At 44.4% G+C, this 26,960-nt stretch overlaps 1 protein-coding gene across 1 annotated transcript; it reads right to left on the reverse strand.

The window, feature by feature from the left end:
* Window positions 1–389: 389 nt before the first annotated feature.
* LAPTM5 (lysosomal protein transmembrane 5) lies at window positions 390–26,751 on the reverse strand. Its single transcript, XM_075173678.1, has 8 exons — window positions 26,567–26,751; window positions 16,478–16,571; window positions 7,654–7,730; window positions 6,820–6,948; window positions 6,165–6,290; window positions 5,516–5,611; window positions 2,155–2,247; window positions 390–1,180 (listed from the first exon to the last, which is right to left on the reverse strand). Exons 1-8 carry the CDS (start codon window positions 26,651–26,653, stop codon window positions 1,106–1,108), a joined length of 777 nt encoding a protein of 258 aa, XP_075029779.1. The 5' UTR covers window positions 26,654–26,751; the 3' UTR covers window positions 390–1,105.
* Between the last annotated feature and the right edge of the window lie 209 nt (window positions 26,752–26,960).

The raw sequence follows: 26,960 nt of genomic DNA on the forward strand, positions 1-26,960 counted from the left end.
TGAGTTGTTTTAAAAAGCAGGCAATGATCCAAAAAGGCAAGCAGATGCTAAATTCCAGATACCTCCCATCTGTCATCAGCAACATTATTCACCAACAGAGACTGACCTGTGCAGAGTCAGTCGTGAATGTGCCACAGAAAGCAGGATCTTTATCACTGGTGATAATGTACGAGAGGAAGGAACAAGCTGGATTTTTAGATGAAATTGCCAGGTTAGCTGTTAGAAATACCATCTTTTCCTTTGCGAGCAGGACACACATGAGATAATATTGGCCTAAGGCCAAACCACCATTTTTGCTAACTAATTTTTTTAGAAAGCAAACTATTGCTTCCTTGTGACGTACTTCAGACAGCAAGGACAGCACCATTCAGAAATCAGACAGGAAGGTATTGAAGCCATTAACATTTTTTTTTAATTGAAACTCATCTTTTAAGTCACACAAAAAGCAAAAAAATGCAAACACTCAGGTATAAAATGGCAGAGCAATACCGTGACAATTCCAGCATGTTGTATATTCTGGAGTACACACTATCAATCATCATCACAAGCAGACAGGATGAGAGCTGCGTCGTAGTTCATTTGTAATCTTCATTTTTTTGCGGATCCCTTTCCCATAGGGTCCTCATTAAAAGGTGCTGGCTAGCATAGCTTCAGGGTTGGACTATCTCAGCAAAAAGGTTCTTGCCCATTTTCCCCTCATTCCACTTCCTAAATGTCTCAGCTGCTGAGTTAGATGTGAGACAGATGAGAAACAGCATTTTGCTGGCATAAAGCAAGCCTGACAAGGGGTTCAGGCCAGTGCCTACATTTCACATTAGCCAGATGTCAGAGGCCAGTGATGGGAACCTCTGTGGTGCCTGGTGCCAAGTTTATTAAAATTAGCACTGCAGCTTGGTAGTACCAAGTCAAAACTGCCAGTGTAGAATAAGGCACCAACTCCAGTGGTTCACCATCACTCTTTGTAGGCTCATGAAGTGAGCTGGATTGTAATAAGCATGATACTGCTATAAAGTAAGGACTTCTCAATGAGGTTGACTATCTGGCAGAAGGGGTAAGAGGCACCAACAGCAATACAGATGTCTTCCCTCCATGAGTGGAGTGGAGCTTAGATTGCTACATAGGGTGGTGGGGATTCCTTGGAAGGCAACTCTAAGGCTTCCTCATACGATGGCAGCACAGCCTGAAAGAGAAGACCATTAGTTATGCTCTGGGGATCACATGAAGGGTTTCAAGTAGATTTGATCTTGGATGTGTTTCTCTGCCTAGTTCAAAGCAGGGTAGAAGAACCACATGGGTTGTAAGACGTAAAGGGCAGAAATCCAGGAGAGTTAGAGGTCAGCAGCACTTTATAACCACTTTGCTGCCAGTCCCATCTCCTTCTCCCAAAGCGTGGTTGCAATAAATGGACCAAGGCTCTTTAATGTCCAGAATATAAGCCTCATTGCCTAAGCAAAGAAGCTAAGCTCAGATCATTGTAGAGGGCCATGATGCATGCACAGTAGGGGCACACACTGCTGGCAAGACAAGGCTCATCGTATTTGCCAAGTTTCAACAAGAGAAATGCCTACACTTAGCATTCCATATTCTTCCTCTTTACTTCTCATCCATCTTTACAGTATCTCTTATTTTTGGAAGGTCTTCAATATCTTTCCATTGTGTCAGAGCAGCTGGATGCTACTATTAAAGAGATCATCAGTAATCTAAGGAAGGACATTGATATTCATTATTTAGCAAACTGTTAAGATGAAAGGCAATGCACCAAATCTCTCAGGCATTGATCCAGTGAAAGCTGAAGACAAACTTAATTTTAAACAAGGGTAGCACTATTAGGGATAGAAACCAAAGTTCAACTAAAATTAAAAACACATCTCTGGATCAGAGAGTACAAGTGATATATTCCCATTTATCTGCTTTGCCTGAAGCCTGAGTTTCAGGTTCCTTGCAGATAGCATTGAGTTTGAAAGATTTTATACAAAAGTAAAGTTAAAGGTATATAATATAATTGGAAACTGATTATTAGTACTTGTTAATGCACATTTGAAGGGTTGAACTATCTCTGAGACCACCAAAGAAGCAAAAGTAAGGATCATCATGCATCTCACCAGTCTAAACCATGCCTTTTCCTGGTGTGAATCTGAAGCAGCCTTTACTCACCTTCTCAAGTGCTTGTGGGTCGACTTTCACCTCTTCTCTCTTGCTGGCTTTAATATACTTAAAGCAGCTCAAAACACATTTGAACATATAGGCCTGAAAAGGAAAGGGAAAGGGAAGTCTGCCATTGCATTGCAAGTCAACAAGAGCATTTCCACTTTTGCCATCAGCCTGCTATTGTCCTACTCTCTTCTCTGGAGGTAGAAGCCTGGGACCTTATCTCCCAGGGCCTTAAATCGGTCTCTCTTGATCCTTCACTAGAAAGGTGATGACTCCATCTATTCAGAACAATACACTGCTGTGGGAAGTCGATAGGACAAGTAGTACCATTAAATATAAAGCACATGCTTAAGACTTCTGAGAATGCAATGGCATCAGGTAGGAAAGGAAAGCGTGTGTTTCATGTTATTTTTCTGAGCAGGCTACAAAGTTTGCATGTCTCAGAAGAGCACCTTGGGCACAACATCCACCTCCCAGAGATCCAAGGCTCCCTGGTCAACAAGGACTGACCTGAAAGGTCAGCTCATTCAACAAAATCCTATACTTGCAATAGTTACACTTTTCTGACAAGACTGCCTTACACCTCGCAGAGTTACAAGATGCAATAAATAGAGCTTTTCTGAGAAAAATGGATCGATTGACGGATTGTGGCACAAGAAAATAAGCAAGGCCTGTGAAACATACCATATTAAATAAATATTTTCCCTACTCTGTGCAGCGAGGCGAAGTCGTGTGCCTCTTATTTTTATTGGCATAAGACTCTACTTTAAAAACAGTTGGCATTTTCAAAGGAACATAAGGAGTTATATGCCCTGAGAACAAGCCATGTAGCTTAGGATTTCCTAAAACAATGAGGACTGTTTGTCTTGACACAAAGCCAAGACGAAGAACGAGAACAAGGAATGAAGTATCTGAATTGAAGGAATCCATCTCTCAAACAAACTTGCAGAGATGGGAAGGTAAATACAAACTTTGACCACCTTTAGGGAATACTGCAAAAAACCTTTCCCCTTCCAAAAGCCTCTTCACACAGAGAGCAAACATGCAAGACACTGAAGCCATCATATAAACTGTTCAAAAAACCCCACTCATCTGTAAAAGAAACCCCACTAAATTAAAAAAAAAAAAAATCATACAACAACAACAACAAAAAATCCTTTCTTTGATTTGATTCTGGAAGAATTTGCTGCAGTGCCAACCCAGTATCTGCACCGAATTCAATGAAGTTGACTTCAGTTAAGACTGCTGCAAGCAATAGCAGGTTTGAGCAGAATACATTACTACACACAGCTTACGTAAAGGCAGCCGGTGACCTTGGGATCATCCCATTACTGGCTAACTCAAAACACCCAAGGGTCACTGTAGGATACCCTTCTCCACACTGAATTGAAAAGGGAAATCTTCTCTGGCAGCCGTTGCCATTATAAGTGGATGGGAAGCTTGTCCTAGAGGTCAGGAAGCGAGCTACTTCAGAAGTAATTATGTTAAACTCTTTCTTTCATTTCCCATCAGAAATGTTTTATTCCCCTTGGTTTCTGCATTCTTATCACCGTGGTGGTGGTGAGGGATGGCTTTATGACACTGAGGTGAGATAAAGATTACTTGTGGATACGCAGATCAGCAAGGGAGACTGCCCTAATGGTGCTATGTAAGCATCACCCCTTCACTCACTCTGCCCTTTGAATGCTTTGCATCTCCAAGGAACTTAGACTTGAACAACTGATGATATCACCGTTGGGGCTCTACAAGTGGACATACAACCAGCCACCACACTGGTAAGGAGCCGTGAAGTTGCATGGAGAGACTTCCACATTGCAACAGGACATGGTCCCTGCGAAGGGTCGTGTTGTACGAGAGAGGGAGAGGAGCGTTACCATTCCCCTAGCATTGTCAGAGAAATCTTTCCTGCTAAAAGGGTGAGCAAAGACTTGCAGGTCACATATGAGGTCACTGGCAGAGGTGTTCAATGGGGCTGGTGCCCCATCTCTTCTCCATCTGACAGACCACCTTTTAGCTGACTTATGCTATGGTGTGGGATGCAGATAACTTTGGGGACAGTAATTGCAAGTTGGCAGGCAAACAGCACCGGCTACACAGAAACAACATTTTAGTGCAAGAGCAATAAATGCTTGTGATGGGTCATAAAGCAAGTCAATTTATGCAAAAAGATCCTGGGCTAGTCCAACATATTTAGATGCTACCTTGATGGGGGCATTCAGTGAATTGAAACCAATGGGCCCTAAATTGGCCAAACAGCCTTTTCGGGTCTAAAATTTTTCGTGTTTTTGCCACGTTCCTCATCAGATCTTTATCACTTGGAAGGAACTCTCTCATGAAAATGGTTTTGCTACACAAGGAAGAGGGGAGGGATTGTCACTAAGTTTAAAGGATGGCATTCCTAATGACTTGTTTTGGGGAGTTAAGTAGACTAAAGAGTACTTGTGCCTGTCCATTTTTTTTTTTATTATCTTCCCTGAATCCCTCCTCCTACAAACTCCAGCGCAAGAAGTCATTGCAAGTTAAGCAGTCTTCTAGCTAAACCTGTGGAAAATTCAAATCAACCGATTTGCCAGGTCAGTGAGATTTCTGCTGAAGACCCACACTGCCAGCTGGGTTTCAGGGTTATCTCCACTCCTACTGCGCAGTTTATGCAAATATTAAAAGATATGCTAAAGTCATGTCTGTAGTGCAATCATGTAAGACTCTCCACTCCACACTGGTTTGTCTGGCCACCTGGGAAGAATCTGAATAAAAAATGCTTTCCAACTAACAAGTAGCATTTTTCACTGTGACAGAATCTGCTCAAGTACCTGGAAAGATCTGGTTTTCTTAGCTGGTCTGAAACCCCTCAGTGAAAAACCTGTTCTCTGATCCATTGAAGCAAGAAGAATAGAAACCATCTCACAGTGGAGTTTTCTGAGATGTAAGCAGGATTTAGCAGCTCACGGGTTTTAATTAAATTTCAGGGTATCAGTGTGCACAGCTCTGCTTAGATCAGTGCTGATACAGCGACTTACCCAAGTGGAAGATCTAACCTCCTGCTTAATGATCTAATTTATTTTGGCACACAATAGCAGAAGAGTTTCCCATATTTGTTTTCAAACATCTTAGCCTTTCAGAGATGAATGGGCAGTAACAGTTGCTGAATATAAGGGAGATTTTGCTTTATAACTCACATCTGCAGAAGCATAAAACCAGTGATTTGAATATTAGACCTGCCTCAGACACTACGCTATTATGCCCAAGGAGAGACCAAAGGCTTTCCAATGCCCTGGCAGATTCGAAAGAGAAGTAAAACCAATTTCTCCTATCCCCCATGAAAGAGAGCTTCATTTCAGTCTCACCAGACCCTGCAGCCATTTACCTTCAGGAAGAGGACAGCAATGAACGCAATGGTGAAGGTGACCATCACTTTGGCATATTCCTCTGTTGGTAACTTCTCCAGGGCTGGCACAAAGGCCTGCGAAAAGAGGGAGAGGGTCTCAGTCATGAACACTTGTTCCCTCTACCAGGGTCACACAAAGTGGTGGAGATCTCAGCAAGTTTCTCAACCCGCCTCTCAGAAAGGTGGGACAAGCCACCTTCCTTTCCTCATCAGAAAGAGTACAGGGATGTTTTTCTCCTCCTGCTGTTTACACTCCTTTGGCAAAGATTTTCAGAAGACTATTTAAATGAGAACTAAAATATGACTGTTTAATAAAGATGAAAAGTTGATGCATTTTCAATGCATGCAGGCAGGCTCTATCCAAATCATTTTGCTCTGCAATTTGCATCCATAAGATTCTTACAAGAAAAACAAGGTGTACTTTTAAGAAACACATGCATAAGCAAGCTGTCAGTCAAGAACACCGTGTTGGTGAGAACATCGAAAATCCTCTTTTGTCATCAAACAGAGCAGTTCTAGGTATACTGTAGAAATCAGAGAAAGTTTACTCTGTCTTAACAGCCACTGAAAGAAACTTCATAGGGGTTCACATCACGAAAAAAATCAGCTGAGCTTGCTCATAACCTACCCCATTGTCTGAAGACTTGAGGCTGAGATAGGTGGGCACCTCCATGTAAGAGCTGCAGAGAGTAAGAATACTCAGGCAGAAGTCCAGCAGCTGCAGAGCCAGGAAAGGGATCTTCGAGTGTCCCTGCTGCAAGAAGGGCAGGGAACAGAAATTTGGTTATGATTACAAGATTGCGTCACTTCTATAGATTTTCCACATTTTACACAGGCCCTGTGCTTTGTTCACTTTGACAGCCTAAGCTATTTGATTCACTTATACTGGCCAAAATGATGAGTGAGCCATCTTGCTGGGCTGATTTATACAAGCTCCCCAGAAGAGGCCTCTAGCTGGAGCAGTGGTATTCCTAGCTTATCTCCAGCAAACCCTTCCTAGCGTGGGCACACCCAGAACGACCTCCCCAAAGCCATGAGACGGAAAATAAAATCAACAGGAAGATTCCCAGACACGGGAAACTAAACAATGTCCCAGCTGTCACTAGTTTTCCTTGCGTACCCTCTAGCCCCCAAGGATTGCATCCTGTCTCCAGCCAGCATAGAAACTACCTCACCATGAAGAACCACGGCCCAAGATAATGGTCCTTTATTCCTACATTACGCATCGGTCTCCATCTCATAGAGAACAGAGCAGACTCCCCCAGAAGTGAGCTGTTACCTACCCTGTGGCTAATGGAGGACACAGAGATGATCGCTGGGACTTGGATGTAGGAACTGAACATTGTTAGAAGGCTGAGGAGAAAGTCCATGACTTGTAGAGCAAGGAACGGGATCAGGAGACGTTCCCTCTTCTGAGAAAGAAAAGCAATGCCAGTTATTTCTATTCTGAATGGGAGAATGAGACCAGCTATCAATACCTGAAAGGACATATGTTAAGGTACTCCAAGAATAAATACTTTCCTGGAATTTCTGCATCTAATTCCACATACTGTGGCAACAATTGATTCAGAAACAATGAAGGGCATCAACATTGATTTTTTTTTCACCCCCTTGGAAAGTTTCTGTGAATTTTCACTGTGTGACGTTGGCACTTGATCCCATCAGAGTTGTCGTTCAGCTGTCTCCAAAGTTTACCACTACAGAGAAAGCTGGATTCCCACACCAATGCACGGTCATTTCTTCTGAAATGGCAAACAAATCCCCAGTGTAATAGGGGAGTTACAGTTCCTCTCCAGGATCTGACTTGCAAAAGAGCAAGGAAATGAAGCAATAAAACAACATTTCCAAATCATAACATTTCCATTCCTTAACACGAAAAATAGTCTTGTTGGAAATGTCACCCAGATTTGGTAAATCTGGCAGTTAGCAGCCTTGCAGATGAGCCTGAGACTGCAAACCAGCTGCCTTCCCCCTCTGTGAGAGAGCAGAGATATATATCTGCTTTTTTTGATCATACTTCAGCATTTTCAGTGAGCATCCTCTAGTCCTCTCCTCTAACACCTCCTAACTCAGAGAGGCCTCAGCCAGCAGTTAAATGTCATTTGTGGAGAACATACCTTCACCACACCAAGGAGGAGGTTGAAGCTGATGACAAACAGCATGATGATCAACAAGAAACTGGTGATGACATCAGCTGAAAGTAATAAAAGTAATTACCACATTACTAAAAGCTGGAGCCTAATGTCCCAATTCAATCATACCTCTAAGAAAGAGTTAAAGTGTGATAACCTGGCAGAAAGAATTGTATATGTGGGGGAATGAATGCCCTGCAGCTGGAAGGTAACCCTTTTTTCCTTTCTACACCCACTTTTTCATCTGTCTTTGAAGCTTCTCTTTCTTTAGCCACCGGGTTAAGCAGACACACAGGAGCCAAAAACCTTTAATTGCCTGGACTGAAATTTTAAATATCCTAGGTTACAGTATTAAGGTAAAATGAAGTAAAAAAAAAAAAAAAAAGGCAAAGTGCTTTTAGCTAATGATTTATAAGTCTGAGTCGGAAATTATTTTGAGACTCAAAGGCAGATAAAGTAATCAACAATGAAATTTGTTGGTTTCAAGATTCGCAAGCAGACAAGAAGCATGAGTTTTAACCACCCACCAGTGGTATGGACCACAGAATTTCAGAAATATCTCACCTCCACTCTCTGTAGCTGTAGGATGCAACATACACATTAAAAATAAATGTATGAGGATAACAACATGAGACAGTTCTGCCTGCAGGGATGAAGGTAATCTTTGTCAGCTGTTTTGGGTGAAGCAAGGTGATGTCTTATATACATGTAGCTTCCTACTGAACAGTTCACAGGAAGCAATTTTCCCTCTTGGTATTGCAGCCTGCCCCGATGATGACTACCAAAGTCTTGCTTGCACTGTCCATTTGGTCTTCGTAGCAGTCTAGACAGTGTGAAGTTTTTTGTAAAGTTGGTTTGCTTCTTTAAAAAAAAAAAAAAAAAAAAGGCAGCTCATTCCAAAGGCAAAACACTGCTACTTTCTTTTTCTGCCTCTGCATAATGTACAGTCTTTCACAGTGCCTCCTCCAACTCACTCTCCAATTTCTTTCTTATTGCTTTACCTGAGTTTTAAACAGCAACAGTCTGTTTGGGGGCTCCAACTCCCAAGTGCTTGAATAAAAAATTTAATTTTATTAGAAAAGAGCCAAACTTTTAACTTTTCTGACTTTTTTTAAAGCAACCGATCCCTTCCATAGGTATGATTCTCAAACATCAGATATGTTTGATTACTGGTTCGCTTTCCCCCCTGCCAACTGCCCAATTTATTCCATGGCTATTAAATAAATCTAGTGCCTAACTATTTTTCCATTACCCCTTTTACTTGCTTTCATAAAGAAATCTAGAAATTATGCTTTGGTCTGTTGGATCCCTGATATATTCCAGCTACTCTGAAATACTTCACTGCTCCATATTATCCATTTTTCCCCCATGAAAATGCCCCTCCATCTCTCCCAGCTTTGAGTGTTTGCCTGTAGCTTTGGTACCACATTACATTTTTAGCAGGTGGGGGAGTATTTCAGTGCTTGGGCGTACACTAAAGTGTCCTTACTTCCTAGCTTTGCTGACAATAGAATAAAATAATTTACAAAGATGTTGAGGTAGAGAAACCCATCCCTCTTTTTCAGGCAGATAACACCAACACTGCTGTTTACAGCAACAAAACATTTGCATTGGAGCAGTCACAGCTACGTCATAATTTGGCCAGTTACTCTGTCTGAGGGAGCAAATGCAAACAGTCAGCCCAAGTCAAAGGGAGAGCCATGCTGGAGAAGGGCAGACCTACCACCCAGTGCTGCCCAGAACATCTGGCAGGAGATGGGCACCCATTAGATGCAGCAGCTGCAGCACATGCAAACTGTCAAGTACTGCATCCAGGCTCTGCTAAGCAATGTGGGTACGGACAAATACCAGTTGAAGAAAGGACTAAAGACGATATTGAGAAACTCTGGAGCCTTTCCAGGATTGTAGAGGACCTGCCTGGCAGCTGGGCTGAGCCGCATCTGGCAGCAAGGGCAGGTAGCACCAACAGTAACACTCGTCACATCCTTACTCTGCTAGCAGAGAGTGCATTTTATTTCATTTAATGCATTGATACAAAAGATATTTTGACTTCCCTTACTATCTTCTCAGGAATTGGCAACACGCTTGAGTGTCCTCTAGAAATGAGATTTGCTGATGAGGAACCTTTAGTCTGAAAAGAAGCTCTGACCAGTGCTTCCTTCCCTGAGCATGAGAAGCCTCTTCCTTTCTGGGTCTCAAAGGGAAAAACCCTTTGAGGAGGCTGCATCCCTCAAGGAAGCAAAAATAGCTTTTCTCAAGAGAGGGAGCAGCACTACATGAGTTGCTGCACATGGAGGTGTCAGACATTCAAGACCTAAGGGAGTGATCAAAAGTATCCAACAAACACTTAACCTACATCAGGAAAAGAGAGTTTTGATGGCACAAAACAAGAAAATAACTTTTATTTATAACCTGATTAAAAAAAAAAAATCAAATGCAGGATCTGTTTACCACAAAATAATGAGAATTGAAACACAGAAGAGGAAGAAGTCTTAGGAAACAGCAAAGAAAGAAAACCCAAATCCAGCAAACCCCGAATGAGAACAGAGAGGGCAATGGAGAATTGCTTTGCAGCTCAAAAGGGTCGTGGGAAGAGCCTAAGCTTCAAGGCAGAAAATCAAACCCACCTTTCAGAAGCAGGAGAGTAGAGAAAAGGCTGTGATCTGGTGCACAAAGAACCAAAGATTAACACGAGGACAGCATAAACTCAAAACAAAAAAGAGCTCACAAGACAGACTCAGCCTTTGTAGGAACAGCCATAAAAGGAGACAGTCCCAGTCCCATTAAACCCCAAACTGCCTCAAGCCATTTTCCCTGGTTTTCCTCCCAGAACCAACCATCAGAAGTTTACCCCAAAGAGGATTTATCTTTTTTAGCACGGTGTTTCCTCAGATTCAAGACAGCTGTGTTTTTCTACCTCTTTCTACACGGTCTCATGCTCCAGCTTTCTTGGCAGGCTCGCTAATTAATTGAGCAACTGGCCATTGCTTCTGCAGGCTAATTGCCGGTAGAACCCAGCTGAATTTTCCAAGCAGAACCTAGATCAAAAAAACCCTGAACAAAATAACAAAGAAACAAAAAGCCCGCAACCCTACAGACACAAAGGGATGGAAAGAAAAGGAAAACCAATAGAAAACAACTTTCCACACACTGTCTGCCTCCTATTTGTTCACAACAAATATAATTATACTTTCTGCTGGCAGCAGAGCTCTCCGTTCCAGGGATGCTTTAGTACCAATGGATCTGATGTCAGTAATCAAAGATTTTACTTAAACAAAATGACTTCTTCCTTTGTGGGAGCACATGTAGCAGATGGGCTAAAGGAGTGACCCTTTTAGATAGTGGTAGCTGCTGGCTCTTAGCCCTGTCTGGGCAAACCCTCCATGAGAAGGGAATGCGGTACATGTTATAGAGAGATTAAATGCCACCTGGAATACTTTGCAAGGGCTGGCAGAGTGGCAAGTTACCTTCCAGAACCAGCAGTAGATCCCTGGGGATCCCTGGGGTTTGAGGCGCTTGCAGCCACAGCAGACCATACAGACCAGATTGCTGTGGTTAACAGGCTCTTTCCATGCCCAGCATCTGTTGTCCAAAAATATAAGATGTTAATTTTTAAGACTCTTCAGTATTTCCCTTCGTGCTTAGTTAGCCTTTGTAGGATGAATGTTTGTCTCTTTTGTACTTAAAAACCCTCAGAAAAGGGCAAAATTTAGGAATCTTGAACCAAGCTTGAGCACCTGTATAATCTCAAACACAGGGGCATCATTCCCCTCTGTTCCTCCCGAATGTTCATCTGGGTGCCTATCTCAGGAATAACCTGTTTTCCTCTACAACACCTTAAAAAGTACCAGAGTATTCAGAGAATAACAGGGTTTGTCCTTGTAGAAGGTGCGGTGGCTCTTTGAGGGCTGTTATTGCAAGACAAGAGGCAATTGTTACAATAAAGGAAATTCCAGATAAAAGGAAGAAAAATTTTACAGTAAGTGATGCAGTCTTGAACAGGGATGTAGAGAGGTTGTAGAATTCTAATTTTGGGGTATCTGCAAACCTCAACTGGACAAAGTCCTGGGCAAGCTGCCCCAGCTTTGGAGTCAGCCCTATTTCAAGCAGGAGGTTGGACTGGAAACCTCCAGGGATCCACCTTACTTTTGCTCTGTCTCGATGATCACAAAATCAGGCAGGGAAGAAATGTTGCTCCTCACAAAACCCGCTTCACTCCTGTAGCCCTAGAATATCCTACCTACAAGGATATTTCAGTTCCACAGCCACCTCCATGCTGGCAGTGGTACTTTATTGCTGGCAGAGAGTGTGGTGAGAGCTTGCCCCCTTTGAGATGCACCTTTTTCCAAAAGCATACAGGAATAAACAGCAGCAATAAATAAATAAACATGCTCTTCCTTGTGCTTTTTCTTACTCAAATCTCTGAGATTACCTGAGTCTCCCAGAGATCCCAGGGAATTTAATGAGATGTGCTGTGAAGTAAATGCCATTTTCCTTAGGGAGGTGGTGTAACCAGAATGGGGGTGTGTGACAGAGCCTCCACAGAGCTGCACTAGATATTTGCAACGCTAGCAAGTAGTACCAAAGCCCCCCACCAATCCAACAGGAAGAGAGAGCATTTATTTGCCAAATGTCTATTTTTTATTAAAGTCACATCAGGGTTTTTGCCCTGAATGTAGCCAGGAGGGACATTGAATGAGTCCTAATATTTCCCATGAATGCAGAGAAACCCCTTTCTATTTTATGGCCCAATAAGCTGCCAGGGGAAATACAAACAGGGCTCATAAAGCTGTGGTTTAACAGTTACATTCACAGATTGTCAAGGATGGCAGTGTCTGATTCGGTGTTGTTGATAAGCTGCAGGGAGTTGTTTCTGGACAGCCGCATTCAAAGGATGGGCAGGACCAACAAGGGAAAGAAGCCTCCCAGTCCCTTTAGCTGGATTTGCTTTTCATCAGAGAAGGAGGGAATATTTTCTGCATAGGAAATGGTATGCATAGGATATGGTATATGCTGTGCACACAGGTCTTCAGGCATAACTGAGGTATTTTTCTTGGCTGACTGGACAGAAATTGAAACAACTTTTCCAGTTAAACTTTGTCCACAGCCTCAATTTTTATAGTCATTAATGAAAAATAAAAGTGATTAACACTCAGACTGTACATAGGCATGAATTGAAGACATCCTAAAGATCTGACCTATGGCAAGCAGTGGGGTGTAACCTTTTCAAGGCAGAAAACCATTTGTGTTAGCAGCTTAGAACTGGTAAGGAGGTTTTAATTGAAATGTTTTGGGGGGATTGCTTTTTGGTTTTATTTTTCCAGCAGGAAAAGCTAAGCTAGTCTGCCAAAGCTTATATGCTTTCAGGAATGAAGTACTGCCAAGAAGAATTTTGCTAGGAAGGCTTCTCAGCTCCAGAATAAGATTTCTAATTGACTGGAAATGGAGGAGGCTGCATGGGAAATGCACATCCAAATTTCTGCTGTACGTGAGATAGAGCATAGAGATGTGAACCTAATTCTTCCAAACTGCAACTGAATGGCCCAAATCACCATATAACAAAGTTTGTCTCCCCTTCCCTCTGCCTGGCCAAATTAATCTTGTGTTATTTCTTAAATATTAGTTGGGTAGTAAATTTAGACCTACTTTAGATTAGCCAACATCCTGTCATTGACCACACTAGGTGTGGGAAAATTATTTTCAAGGCTCCCAAAGACAAAGAAGAACCTGGGTTGTCTTCCCATTTTAATCCAACATTTTCAGCATGTCTTATATTAATTTCTTGGTCGACTTTCATTGAAAAACAGATTTCAGAGGAGCGCTCTTGGTCCTGTACTGCCTGTGGCATTTTGTAAGCCAAGACAGCAAGGAGTAGCAGGCTGCAAGGGACAGAGCATCCCTCTTCTAAGGGCAGCTGACCCAGTCACCCTTCCCATGGCAATCACAAAAACCTGCAACAATCCCCATTCTCCTTCCCCTCCCTGACCATACCTATGGAAGCCGAGGCCCATCCCAGCCCCTCTTTTTAAGACAGCAAAACAAAACTGCTGAGAAATCTTGAGAGCGCTCTGATTCCTTATAAAGAACTCCTATATGTATTTTTCCTACTGTATCATGTGAAAAGCGTTTTCCCATAAACCTTGCCTTGTTTATATTCATGGGCCATAACTACAGCGTTAGCGTTATATATTCTAAGACGTGCTTTAATCTGGCAGGATCTACAAATAGAGCAGCAGATGCTGAGGGCATCGGCAGAACCTCTCCCCAAATTGTTCTCCAACTCTTCCATCTGGGTTTTGAAATCAAATTGAACTTTTTGTACTGCTTTGCTCTATTGCTTCCCTGCTAGTTTCTGGAAATAGAAGGGTTGCACTGTGTTTATTCCAACTATAATCAGAAAACACTCACAATCTCCCAAGCAGAGGCCTTTGAAATACTTGGGAAGAGAAGCCAAGTGGAAGTGCTGGGGATTTCATTATAAAATGTTCCTTTTTGTGTAGGAGGCAGTAGAAGAGGGGGAGGGGGAAGACCTGTCATTTTGATTGTGTGGGAAGAGGGGGGGTTGCTAAAAACAGGGCCAATTTCACTCGGAATGGTTCTATTCTTAAAGAAAACCCTCCAGATTTGCAGAAATGCACGTCTTGCTTAGAAAGCATATAATGATTTTGTATGGAAATTATCTGAAAAATCTGTCTCAACGATTTGTCTCTTTTTCTTTAAAGAATATTTTACTTAGATACTTGACGAAAAGTAAAAATTACTGGCCTCGGATGATCTTTCTGCAAAAAATAATGAAAAACAATTGTCATTTTTATATAACTGTATCTGTGGGAAAGTATTCTGATCTGCAAATACCATGTTCAGTTTTCAGCAGTTCAGAATGCATGTGCGTACTCTACCATCAGGAAAAAATATTTCCAACTGTGCCCATGTCCAAGCCAGGTACACCAAAACAAACACAGACAAACCAAAAATCAACAACAACAAAAAAAACCCAAACCCAAAAAAGGGAGGCAGACCTTAAGGTCACACCTGCATTATGTTCTTCGGTTTGTATCCGTAAAATTAAAACTAGAAACATATATTACAGAAATGGAAAACGGGATTCTCCCACCTATGTAGTGCTGATCCCAGCCACCTGGAAAACAGCCGGGTTTTAGAGCCTGTTGCCCTAATGGGAAAGCTCTGCAGAAAGCGTTTTCCAAAGAAGTCATCATGCAAGTCTACATTGGCTGTTGAGTTGAGCCACAGCTCCAGAGGAGCCTGTGTGGACCACAGCTAAGGAAAGTAGCCTCCAACCCACCCAGACTGGACTACTTTGGAAATAACGCCCTGTGTGAAAGATGAGAACCAGCCGACCCTTGCTGGGTGTCCTATTAGCAGGACTCGCCCAAATTTCCATCTTCTGCTCACTGTTGATGCCTTTCAAAACAGCCTTGGCGGATCACAGTGGTGCCTCCTAAAACCCAGCTAGGCTCTTTTGAAAAATATGAACCCGTCTGTTAGCAATGACCTCACCCAGACAGTGACTATGCCTTTTTTTGGTGCTTTCCACTGTGTCCGACTCCTACCCTGGGGACAAGTGAGTTTGGGATGTGCAGGAATCTGCTGTACTTGACAACTTTTTCTCCACTTACAGGGGGCCTCTCCGTGCATGCTTGCAGCTTGGGGAAGGAGACAATGGAAAAGCAGGGAACAGGCAAGTCCTTGCTGCTGCGGGTTGCATTTTTCTCTAACTATGAGTCTTCTCCGCAGGGAGAGACAATGCAGGGTGTGGGAGTCTGGTTTCCGTCTTTCTGCACACAGCAGAGAAGGGTTATCTCAACTTGTGGTTTTACACCGAAGAGTGACTAAGAAAAGGAAAAAGCACCCTGCGTTTGTTGCTTCCAAACACCTTCATGCAAAATTAGCCTGGTTAAGTAATGTTTGAGGTTCGGGGAGTTATTTTCTTTTAAATGGCATCCCACATGAGAAATCTGTCAGGTCTCTGAAAGCCAAGCTAGATCCTTCCTAGTTCAAGGAATTCAATTGCATTGACTTGTGACTATTTGTGGGATACAAAACAGCCTGGCTGCTTCTTCCAGACAACCAATTCTGCAAGAACCAGTGGTTGGGAACATCTGGGGATGGGGGCCAAAGGGAGAGGGGGAAAAGCGACATGGGCTGGTGTGGCACTCTGAAGTGCCTTCAACTGTGAGGTAGGAGACCCCTGCATGGCATGATGGACGTTGAGAAAAGGATGGCTTCACGGCAGAGAGGGCAGGGTATTGGTGGCAACATCAGGTAGCCCACACACCCATGGGATGTAGTGTGGGGTTGTTATTTCTCCCCACTCCAGGATGCCGAGGTCACTGGCCAGACTAGGTCCATTGAGGAGCTGGTCAGACAGTTCAGTGTTTTCCTGGAAAATGCCCAACATGTGAAGGGAGTCAACAGTGTGTGTAAGGCTTAAATGAAAGCAGGATTGTCAGATTAATGTAAAATGTATTGCAGAGGGAGTGGAAAGGCTGGAGGAGTATGGGGGTACTGCAGAGTTTGGACTGAGGGCCATACCCACTGAAATAAAGACAACTTCACTGGGCTCCACATTGGGCTCCAAAAAGCCAACACAGCTGTGGCCTAAACCAAAATCCGTGCATTTAGAGCCTAACTTTTTTCTCTGGGTCTGAGCTTTTGGCCCTTCTGCTCTGAATAGAAGTTTCTAATTTTCTTTGACGAAGAAGAAAGAGGGACCGGGACCAATGCAGGATCTTGGGCTCCTTCTTAACCCCACAGACTTCTGCTGCTTTCCAGCATCCTGGTGACCTACCAATTCTGTAGTAATCTTTGTCCAGGTCTTTGCAAAAGCCTCTCCCGCTCGCCACCTCCAGGGAGTACTCAATCAGCAGCAAAACGCTCATAACCTAGGAGCACAAAAGCAAAAGACACAATTCAGTGGGCTCTGGGCCAACTTCCTATCAGCAAATTTGTTTCCAGGGAGCACGCAATGGCCACAGTCCTTAATGCAGGATGGGTCTCTAACTGAGACAGTCATGAAGGGTTTAAAATCCTGTACAAGGAAATATTGAAGCAAAAGTTATCAGTTTATTATTGGGTTTAACTGTCTTTTTCTGCCAGCTTCTGAAGGAGGATGGAGGAATTACAAAGTTAATGAGTTTTGTTTCAACATTTTTTTATCCAGAAAGTCCGGGCTTTACATTTTGAAATTGCATTTTGCTTCAGAATTGAGCTAAATATAGCAATAGTCTTTTAAAGTGTAAAAAGAAATGCAAAAAGAATAAAGATCTCTCTGTAAGTCTAGCTATACTACTTCATTGACAAAAATATCATTTTCCTTCTTTTATTTATTTGAGAAAAATCTCCAGATGTGCTTTTTTCACATTGAATCAAAACAATTTCCTCTCCCTTCCCCACCAAGTTTCTGAGTTGGACTATCAAACCCTAAACTCCATGGTTCACCCCATTCTGAGTTTAGCAATCCGTGAGATGGAGTGACGTCTAGATCTGTGGTCTCAGTCCTAGCACTGAAATTCTGTATCCAAACAGTGATGATTTGCAGCAAAAGATCAATTTCTAAACCCCCAGGTTAGGGAGAGGCCTATGGGGGGCACTAGGGCTGCAGAAGACCTCCATAAGGTCCATGGAGCACCTCAGACAGCAGGTCCAGGGTATTTCCATGCAAGTAAAACTAGGAAACGAGTAGCCACAAGACCAGACACCCCACCACATCCCTCCTGGGGACAATCCCACCCTGCCAGTGTGTATGCTACAGACAGCACATGCCAAGGGGACCAAACTTGTTGCAGATCTGAGAACAAGAATTCCAAGGCCACAACGGAGCATCAGTCACTGCCCAGAGTGTTGTCAGAGCAAGTAACGCCTCTTGGGGTAAAGGACCACTCTGATGCCATTTATTGCTCCTTCGTCACCTTACTGACAGTTTCAGCACTGTATAGTGAGGCGGCACATTTCTGACTCCACCATGCACCCCATCTTGTTCATTGCTTTCTTCCTCGTTCTCCAATCCCTGCTGTCCTCCCCTATGCTTGGTAGGTCTTTCATTTCTTCTGCATTTTTAGGTTGTAGCAAGCTGGAGCACAGCATGGTCTGCCAGTCCTACAGCCTATACCTACAGCTGCACTTTCCAAAAGCAGCATAGTGTGTGTTGTGTTATTTTAAAATTGGCTTAACAGCGTGGGTGGTTGGGGAGGAAACCTGCTGCTATGTTCCCCGAGGTTGCAGGAAACACGGGCTTGTCACCCTGCAGCTGCGTCTCACTGTCTGGACAAGCTCTCTGATCTCTCTGCTGCTGTGCAAAGAGCTGCCACTTCTTCTCTGCCTGAGCTTTACCCCTGTCCAGGAGGACCTTTTGCCCCGATAACAGGGCACAGCCTGAGAGCAGAGAGCAGGAGTCAGACCAGGAGAAATGCAGGGACCATCATGCGTGGTGCATTTTTCCTTGGAGATGTCAGAACTCAGTCTGCAGGAGAGGAAATCCTGAGGTGTGCAAACAATGGAGAAACCTGTGCAAATATCACTCTCCATCTTCACCCCACCAACACTGGGTCCAGCATTGGGAGCACCCATTCTGCAGACTATTCTCCAGGGACAGGACCCATCTACAAAAGTACCATCAACAAAAAAGCCGTCGTCGTGAAGAGGTGAATGACAGAAGCCATTTTATCAGGACTGCACAACTTCTGTCTGTGCGTCACCAGAACTCCACACTGATGCAGGAAGCAAGTTTGTATCTACCACCAAGATCAACACAAGCTCGGGTACCGTATAGCTGAAACAAGTTTTCGACAATAGCTATAGCAGACTTTCATTTCAACAACCGCTTAAAGAAGTGATGTAGGCGAGGAGGAACCAGAACCCTTGTGGTCTGTGCTCGTGTTTGCAAACTTCGTGTATGGGAAACAGCACAAACCAGCAACTGCTGGGAGATGAGACAAACCTAACTGCAAGCGAGCAGAAGAAATAATATTTTTTGTCTTTTGCAGAGCAGTGGCTGGAGATGCCATGCAAGATCCAGGCAGAGTTCAGGTAATGATGTAATGTATAGTCAGATGTGCTAGGGCTGACATTGCAAGCAAACAAAACAAAGAGGCATGGAAAGAAAGACTTTGCATTGCCCTGAGATGGGGAAGCAAGGCTGGGTGGGATGTCAAGCACCAGACACAGGAACTGAATGCAGACTCTCCCACTGTCTTGCGTTAGCTGCAGGAGACCTAGAAACTATCTTCAAAACCAAATTCAACAACTTTCTGTGCTACAAGCTGCAAGTGCAGTTTCCAGAAGAGCTGTAGCACATCCCCCAGAGCCCTTTGCTTCTAGAGTGAGTGTCCACCAAGCCACACTCTTGCTGCAGTGGGGACTGGGACCCTGTCTCCCACTGCTAGCCTTCCCTCTGAATTTAAAATACTGTTTAGAGTCTGTATTGAAAGAAAGGATGTGTCATGTTTTCTCCTGGCCTGTCGGATATCAGATTGTTCAATAGCTACATGAGACACACTGCTTTTTTTCCTCTTTTTGCCATGCAGTAAATGAACTTTGCAATTTGTTCATGAGGCTGAAAGGAAAAGGAGAAATATCTAGATCTCATTACATGGGGACACAAGAAAGTTAACAGGAATTCAGTTTAATGTAACAGTGTTTGAAGTCCCATGGAAGCACTGAACCTTGTCAAGGATGAAATTGCATCGATCTGACGTTTCTTTATACTTGATGGTCTCTCCTGGGATGTAAAGGATCTCTTAACTAACTGCACGTGGAGATCACATGCTGACCTCAAGTGCCCTAACTTGTCTGAGAGGTTTCATGTACATGCTCCCGAAGAGATTTCGCTTCCCTTATTGCTACTGTTGGTCAAATCCCTCAAATGTCAACATGGGAAATATAGGAAGAAATTGCCTTTTCAAGTTTCTGTTAAATGGAGGCCTGAGCAAAATGGATGACCTGGGCCCTAAACATCAGTTTCATTCCTGAAAGACAAGTGAGTGAACGCAGGACATCAAATCCCAAACGCTCCCATCCCAGATGGATTTATAGCCAGAGCAGAGCCAGAGCCTAAACTTCAGTACGAAGAACCATCTCTAATGTCTATCAGAGGGGAACAGTAGAGCAAAAGAGTTCCTGGTTTCCTTGCAAGTGTTGAAACAAACCACACAACCAGACCAACTGCAGTCACATAAAATAAGTATATGTCAGATAGAAAACCCAAGCCCAACCTGAAAGATTAAGGAGAAGACTTTTAAAGTGAAAGTTGGTTTAAACTTTCCATTTAAAAGAGCTTTTGCATAGAAAGAACAAGCCACTGAACTGCAGCAAGATAAAACAGACGATGATCTGCACGCCTTTCCCTCGCCTCTCCTTCACAAGTGCCGTGTGAGGACCAGGATACCTCTCCATCACCTGACTTTGGGTTTGACACGCTGCTGCCTAGCATGTGACAATCTCATTTATTCTTCCAGAGAATGTACGTACAAGCTGATGAAACCTCTACAGTGGGCTGCTTGCCTCAATTTGAGAAGAAGGTAGAGAGAGATTGATGTGGTGTCTGCCTGGCACACTTGCTCGGCAAGGGTGTATATATTCTCACTTGAGATTCACCCTTCAGCTCCAGAAGAAACCAAAAGGTTCCTATTTCAGACAGGCAGGACTGCTCAGACAAGCATCCAGTTCCCTTTCTTATTGCTATGTCATGACAAAAAAGAGGCAGGCTTAAAATACGAAATTTCACCTCCCAGCGCTCAATTCGCAGCTCACTTGGTGTGCTGCAGTCTCCCAGCCCTTTTTATTTTATCTCCTACAGCTGCAACTTTTGGAGGACACCTCTCATCTTATTGCTGCCTTGGTTTAAAAGGAGTGCTTCAAGTTTCTTGGTAAAAGGTTTGTAACACCAGGAAATGAAGTGACTTACTCAAATAGTGCAGGACTGAGGTAGAGCCGATCGTTAAACCGAGGCTGCTAAATTGGGGTATCTTGCAAGTCAGAATTTTAACAGCATGACGCACGCAGCCCCCATTCCCTGGTGAATAATTTTGCTGCAGCTGCAGTAGGGTTAAAGTGCTGTTAGAGGTTGTGTCATGTGCCTTTTTTTTCTGAAATATGTGCAGCTTGACTAATCTCCAAGTAATTTATCTTTATGCACATGGCCTTGGTGTCACGGCTGCCCCTTTTTTTTTTCACACCCAGCGTTTCTGCAAGAAGAGCTTGAAGCCATAATGAACAGGGGTCAATGGGGACAGTGACATGCTGCTCCAACAGTGCATTGGGGTGCTGTGAAGGTTTCTGACAGCAGTGCACGCAAGCAGGTGACACCCAGCACTTTGAAGGCAAATAGCACCACATATAAATGCCATACTTTCAGTGCTTCGCCTGTTCTTCCCTTAATTTAAAAGTGGTAGGATGAAGTGAGGGGTGTTTTTAGCTCCCATTTGGTTTCCTTTCAAAACATTTCATCTTTTTCCTTCCTGCTGCCTCCTTCTTGTTTGTGCAACAGAGATGCTGCAGGAGGATGAGGGAGCAGCGCAGGTTCTACTGAACATCTCAGGTCAGCCACAGCCTGGTGAAGGTGCAATGAATTGCAGCTCTGTACCAACAAGAGTCATGTCCACAGATGAGGACTGGACCTGGGGAAGGTCCCAGAGATGAGACTCTACTCCTTGAGTTAAAGAGCTGGCAAAGAGAAGAGCTTGGCTGTGATGGAGGCCAGACCAGGCTGCAGACATGTTGCTTTCTAAGACCTCCTTCGGCTCTAATCAAGGATGAGTAGCAAATGAATTGCAGGTTTTCTGCCCATGCTGTATGCCCAGAAGCAATTTGCCGGCCTTGTTCTTGAAGCTAATGTCAAGTAACTTGAGCTTCTTCATGCCTGGAAGGAGCCGATAAGCAGAAGGACAAATTCCTCCATGCTTTCTTTGAAAGTGTGCTGGTTTTGGCTGGGATAGAGTCAATTTTCTTCATAGCAGCTGGTATGGGGTTATGTTTTGGATTTGTGTTGAAAACAGTGTTGATAATACAGAGGTGGTTTAGTTCCTGCTGAGCAGTGCTTACACAGAGTAAAGGCCTCTTCTGCTCCTCACCCCACCCCACCAGCGAGGAGGCTGGGGGGGCACAAGGAGTTGGGAGGGGACACAGCTGGGACAGCTGACCCCAACTGACCCAAGGGATATTCCATACCATAGGATGTCGTGCTCAGCATGTAAACCTGGGGGAAGAAGAAGGAAGGGGGGACGTTCGGGGTGATGGCGTTTGTCTTCCCAAGTCACCGTTACGCGTGATGGAGCCCTGCTTTCCTGGAGATGGCTGAACACCTGCCTGCGGTGGGAAGGAGTGAATGAATTCCGTGTTTTGCTTTGCTTGTGTGGCGGCTTTTGCTTCACCTATTGAACTGTCTTTATCTCAACCCACGAGTTTTCTCACTTTTACTCTTCCGATTCTCTCCCCCATCCCACCGGGGAGAGTGAGCGAGCAGCGGGGTGGTGCTTCGTTGCTGGCACGACAGAAAGTCACCTGCAAGGCACCTCACAACACCAGTGAAGCTTTGCTAATCACACAACCCTGTCCCCTCCTCGTTCCCCTCCTCCTTCTTCCCCGTTTGTTTGAGAATGCCCACGATTTATTTCAACTGTCTATGGAGAGATCAGCAGTGAGACAAATCTAATTTATAGGAGGACAAGACATTGCCACAAAGCCTGAGAGCTTGTGTTTGATGGCATTGTTATCACCCATCATCACTATGATTCATCACTACGACTCACAGCAATAATTTATACTGATACAAACCAACAGAATTGATATAGCAAATCACCCAAGTCACTGCTGAGTTATAAATCCCCTTTTCTTTTTCCCTCCCTCTGCCCAGCTGCAGCTACATGATCAAAACGGCGGAGAAGAGGTAGGGAAAAAATATTTGCTATTCTGTGTTATCTTTTAAAGCAGTAAGACAAGACAATCTTCTCCAAATATCAAACTGTTTCCCAAGGGGTTCTGTGTAAAAGAAACCCACTGCCATGATACAGTAGGTACAGACACACTGGGACCTGCAGAGGCCTGGGGAGTTAGAGGCTCTGGTGTTGCAGTGACGGTCACTCTGTCAGGAGCCAGCAGCAGCAGGGTTGAAGAGCTGAGGGCTCGGGCTGCCCCTGTCCATTTCCCATACCCATTACTGGGTCAACCTCCGTCTTCAAGAGCATCTCCGGCTCCTTAGTCTAAACCCAAGTTACATGTTAGATGCTAATGCTCCCTGGCACCACATGCCCTGCATTGATCTTGTACAGCACGCTTGTACATATTTTTTTTATTTTTACATAATTATGGTAATTACTCTTCCGGTTTTGCAATGTTGCGCCACAAACTTTCAGAGGGTGACCCCAAACCCTCCTGACCACTAGCCACATCCAGCTGGTAACTGCGATAGTGGTTGAACTGCACAAGAGCTGTCATTTAGAGACACGGGGATGCTTCCTACCCAGGCGGCCTTGCCACTGGGGACTACCAGTGTGGGCAGAGGGAGAGCAAAACAAGGACTCAGCTGTGGCTCTGCAGCATCCTCTTCAAAATCATTGTGAGATCCCACGGTGAGTTCATGTTGCTCATGATTTGTCAGGTGCAGGGTGAAGCCAAATAATGCCCTAGCAGAGCAGAAAGGGGGGACACATACAGGTGGCTTTGACTGCAATGTGAGTGTTTGGTCCTCATTAAAATATCAGGTGGAGTTATTACTGCTAAGACCTTTCCTGTGAATGTGCTTAAGACATGCTGTGGGTGACGGGCAAGTCTGTTTGTTTTAAAAATGGTCTCAGAGTCACATTCATACTCAACGCAGACTTGTCCCACATGAAAGAGGGTCAATGGGTAGCTCCAGCACTAGACCCCTGATTGCCCATACTGCCATACTTAGCTTGCTCCCTGGCTCTGGTTTGAACACTCCAACCACTTTTCTTCAAGACCGATCTGCTCCAGAAGGGGCTGACCCCAAGCCAGGCAGCACCCCTTGGCTTCAGGGCCCAGGATCAGTCCTTTACCCTCTTTCAGTTAGCTATGCAGAGAATCTAAGTGTTTTGTCGCAGATACCGATCCTTTTATTTATATAGGATAAGGTACAAACTACAACTAAGTATACTACACATAATTTCTGTTTTGAACCATGTCTCCACTGCTAACAGTCAGGAGAGGGATAACATTCACAGCAATAAAAAAGACTGTGTATGAAACCGCCTCTGCTCATAGAGAGCCCTGTTACACTAGAATTTGTCAAACATGGAAAAGAAATGATTGAAAAGGAAACATGAGCAGAACAGAGCTGGAGATTATTAAACACAACAGTAGTAAACATGATAGTTTTCATGTAACCTCAAGCTCAAGAAGTCTCTGACGTACTGACTGCGGAGGATGCACAGGGCGGGGATCGCCTGGTACCTATCCTGCTTCCAATACCTTCTTCTCTAAGCAGCTGGCTGCTGTCGGAGACAGTCTGGGAGGCTGCCAGACTTTGGGGCTGACTCTGGGCATCTGTCTTATGACTTCTGCCTTTGCCATTTTGCAAAGAAATGCAACTTCTCTTGCCTGCCCTCAGTGGACCTTTGAACCTCTTCTGCAAACTCTTTCCCCTGAGCACCGTGAAGGCTCATTCCAAGGCTCTCTGCCTTTTGCTATTCAAAGCTCACCTGGTGTCTACAAGAGACCCACAAACCTTTTTTGAAATAACGCATTTTTCATGTGATGTCACTGGTAATTAAGTTTTCCCTGTTAGTCACCAGCACCGAGAGGTAGTGTATCGCTCTCTTCCATCACGCACTGGTGCAAATCAGGAATCTCTGTTGTTATCAGTGGCATCATGGTGAAACACATAGGAGAAAAATGTGCCTCAGTTCAAAGCATTTGTTGACTTCTGAGAAAGACAAAGGAGGCTTTTTTATGATTCATCCTCCCAGCCAGGAAAAAAAATTCGTTTTCTGTACCTCTGTTTCACCACTGATAACAGATAGCTCACGTCGCACGGCGTGCTCGTAGCCCTCTGAGGAAAATGTGTTGTAGTTCCCTGTCTTGTGTTTCCCACCTTTGCACAGACCTTTAATTTTGCCAGCTCCTCTTCAGATCTTGGCTATACTTCCTACAAGGGTCCTGTTTCTAAACAGTTCATGACTATCCCTCTGTGATGGCTATATGTTTAATTGGTTGTCAGAAATTGCTTGTGCTCTGCTGCAAACTCTCAACTTTCATATGTTTCAATTTTTGTGTCTTGGGGTCATGAGAATGCACAAGAAATGCAGCAATTTCTTTTTCATTAAAGCGGTGAGATTATAAGCTTTGAGCTTGTGGCAAAAAGACAAGTAGCCTTGTAGATACTCAAAAAGCAGAAGGCAAAAGAGGTTATAAAATTGCATGATTCTTTTAACCGATCTCATAATGTTTTTGAGATCCCCGAATGATTAAAATGTGGCATGGAAATGCCACTACAGCACCTGGCTTTCAAGTAATGCCAGGGGAAAGATGCTGGCAGTTACATTGCATGAAGATGTGGTGTAGACCCAAGTTTCTCTGCTCTCCTGCTGTGGGCTGGCACGGGACCATCTCCTGCCCCAAAGCAGGGAGGTGCAGAGGTGCTGCGCTGCGCCCAGGCGCAGCCACCCCCCTCACTCGCTGCCTCCAGCAGCCCACAGTGCTGCTGCTCTTGGCGTGTTTTTAAAATCCTATAATTCTCCTAATGCTTTCCCTTTATCTTACTATCCAAAAAAGCAACTAAACCGATCTCCAGATTTTTTTGCCTTTCATTTCATGAGTTGAATCCTCCACCAATGTATGCAGGAATGGTGTCGTGGAAGTCAAAACCATTAAACCAGCACGTCAGACCGCTGTCTTGGCTTTGTGTGAGTGAGGAGGGGGCTATGGTGCAGTGAGGATTGCTTGGACTGCTCCTGCTGCCCCAGGAAAGCAGACTGGTGCTGCAGGGGGACCATGACATGGCCTTCCCATGTGTGGCACGGCTGCCTCAGCTGCCATGCCCAGCACATATTTGCAGGCTGCAGCTCCCCTCACTCCACTTCTCTTGTTCAAGGAGGGGGTTAAGACCCCCCGTTAACCGTTATCACCCTGCAGGCTCCCAACCCGTGACTGTGCACAGCGAGTACAACAGATGGGATTATTTTAACTGCCTCTGCAGTGCGAGAAACCACATCCTCAGTATGACTTAAAGCCACCTGAAAGCACCTCTGTGCAACCAGGCAGTGGGGAAGAAACGTCCCCCCAGGCTCTGCCGCCGCTGCTCGCTGCCATCTGTGACCACCCCCGGGGAAGTTATGCCAGCTGCCTGGCAGCTGAACACAGCCACGGATCAAAATGGAAACCAAAACGGTGCGTATAATGTCCAACTGGCTGTAGAGAGAGCAATGAGGCAGCTTTGCCCACCCGCCCTTTGCTTGCCTGGGACCTAAATCCCTCCTCCCTCCAGTGACCCATAATTTCAGCACTCCCACAGTTTCCATTGCCACTGTGCTGACCAGTTTCTAACCAACAGGTCCAAGTAGCCATGCTGAGCCCTGGCCGAGCTACACACCCCTGCAGGGGTAAGAGCTCCTGCATTAAGCTGCAAGGGAAAAACAGGAAGCAAAGTGAATTTCTATGAGCTCCAATTGGTAAAGCCAGGGAAAAAAATAGTTAAAAAAACCTCCCAATACAATAAGTCTCTTCCTGTCCCCCCCTAGCCCTGCCACCTTCTCCTCTTTTGTCCATCCCTCTTAAATAATTGGGTTTTCTCTTTTGGGAACACAGAAAAGTCAACAGTCAGGAAACCTTGTGAGCTGCAAAGATTACACCTTCTGCAAAGATTACACCTCCGCCTCTCTTTTCTTGTCTCCCTCTCCCTGTCCCCCCTTTCCGTCCTGTAACTTACCATGTGGAAGATCCCTAGAGCGACTGTTGCTGTCTTGATGTTGAAGAAGCAACATTTGGGGGGCTCAGTCGTTGTTTGGGCACTCATTTTCAGATCCCTCTGCACAGCTGTGAGTTAATGAGGTTGAATTTGCAGCAACCGCCCCACTGAAAAGCGAAGCGAGCAGCGCAGCTCAACTTCCTTCCTGGTCTATAAATGTGTTAAGTCATCTACAAAGTCACATGAGGTCTTTGATTTCTCAATAATAAAGAAAGCAAAATTGTGTTGCTTTTCTAACAGATCTTTAACTGCTTACACATCCCAGATGGCAAATGTAAGCACAAATGCTGCTTCGGGCAGATGGTGTCCAGTGGATGAGGTGTACGGGGAGAGGAGGGCTCCGAAGCAGGGTGCA

The sequence above is a fragment of the Calonectris borealis genome, chromosome 25, assembly GCF_964195595.1.
Source record: "Calonectris borealis chromosome 25, bCalBor7.hap1.2, whole genome shotgun sequence".
Classification (NCBI taxonomy): Eukaryota; Metazoa; Chordata; class Aves; order Procellariiformes; family Procellariidae; genus Calonectris; species Calonectris borealis.

Excerpts from the sequence above, each read along its gene's own strand:
- LAPTM5 (XM_075173678.1), bottom strand. The coding sequence starts at position 26,653 with ATGAGTGCCCAAACAACGACTGAGCCCCCCAAATGTTGCTTCTTCAAC. Across the intron at positions 5,612-6,164 it reads TCAAGTCTTCAGACAATGGG|GCCTTTGTGCCAGCCCTGGA; the intron begins GTAGGTTATGAG and ends CTCTTTTCGCAG. Across the intron at positions 1,181-2,154 it reads ACCCACAAGCACTTGAGAAG|GCTGTGCTGCCATCGTATGA; the intron begins GTGAGTAAAGGC and ends CTTCTCTTTCAG.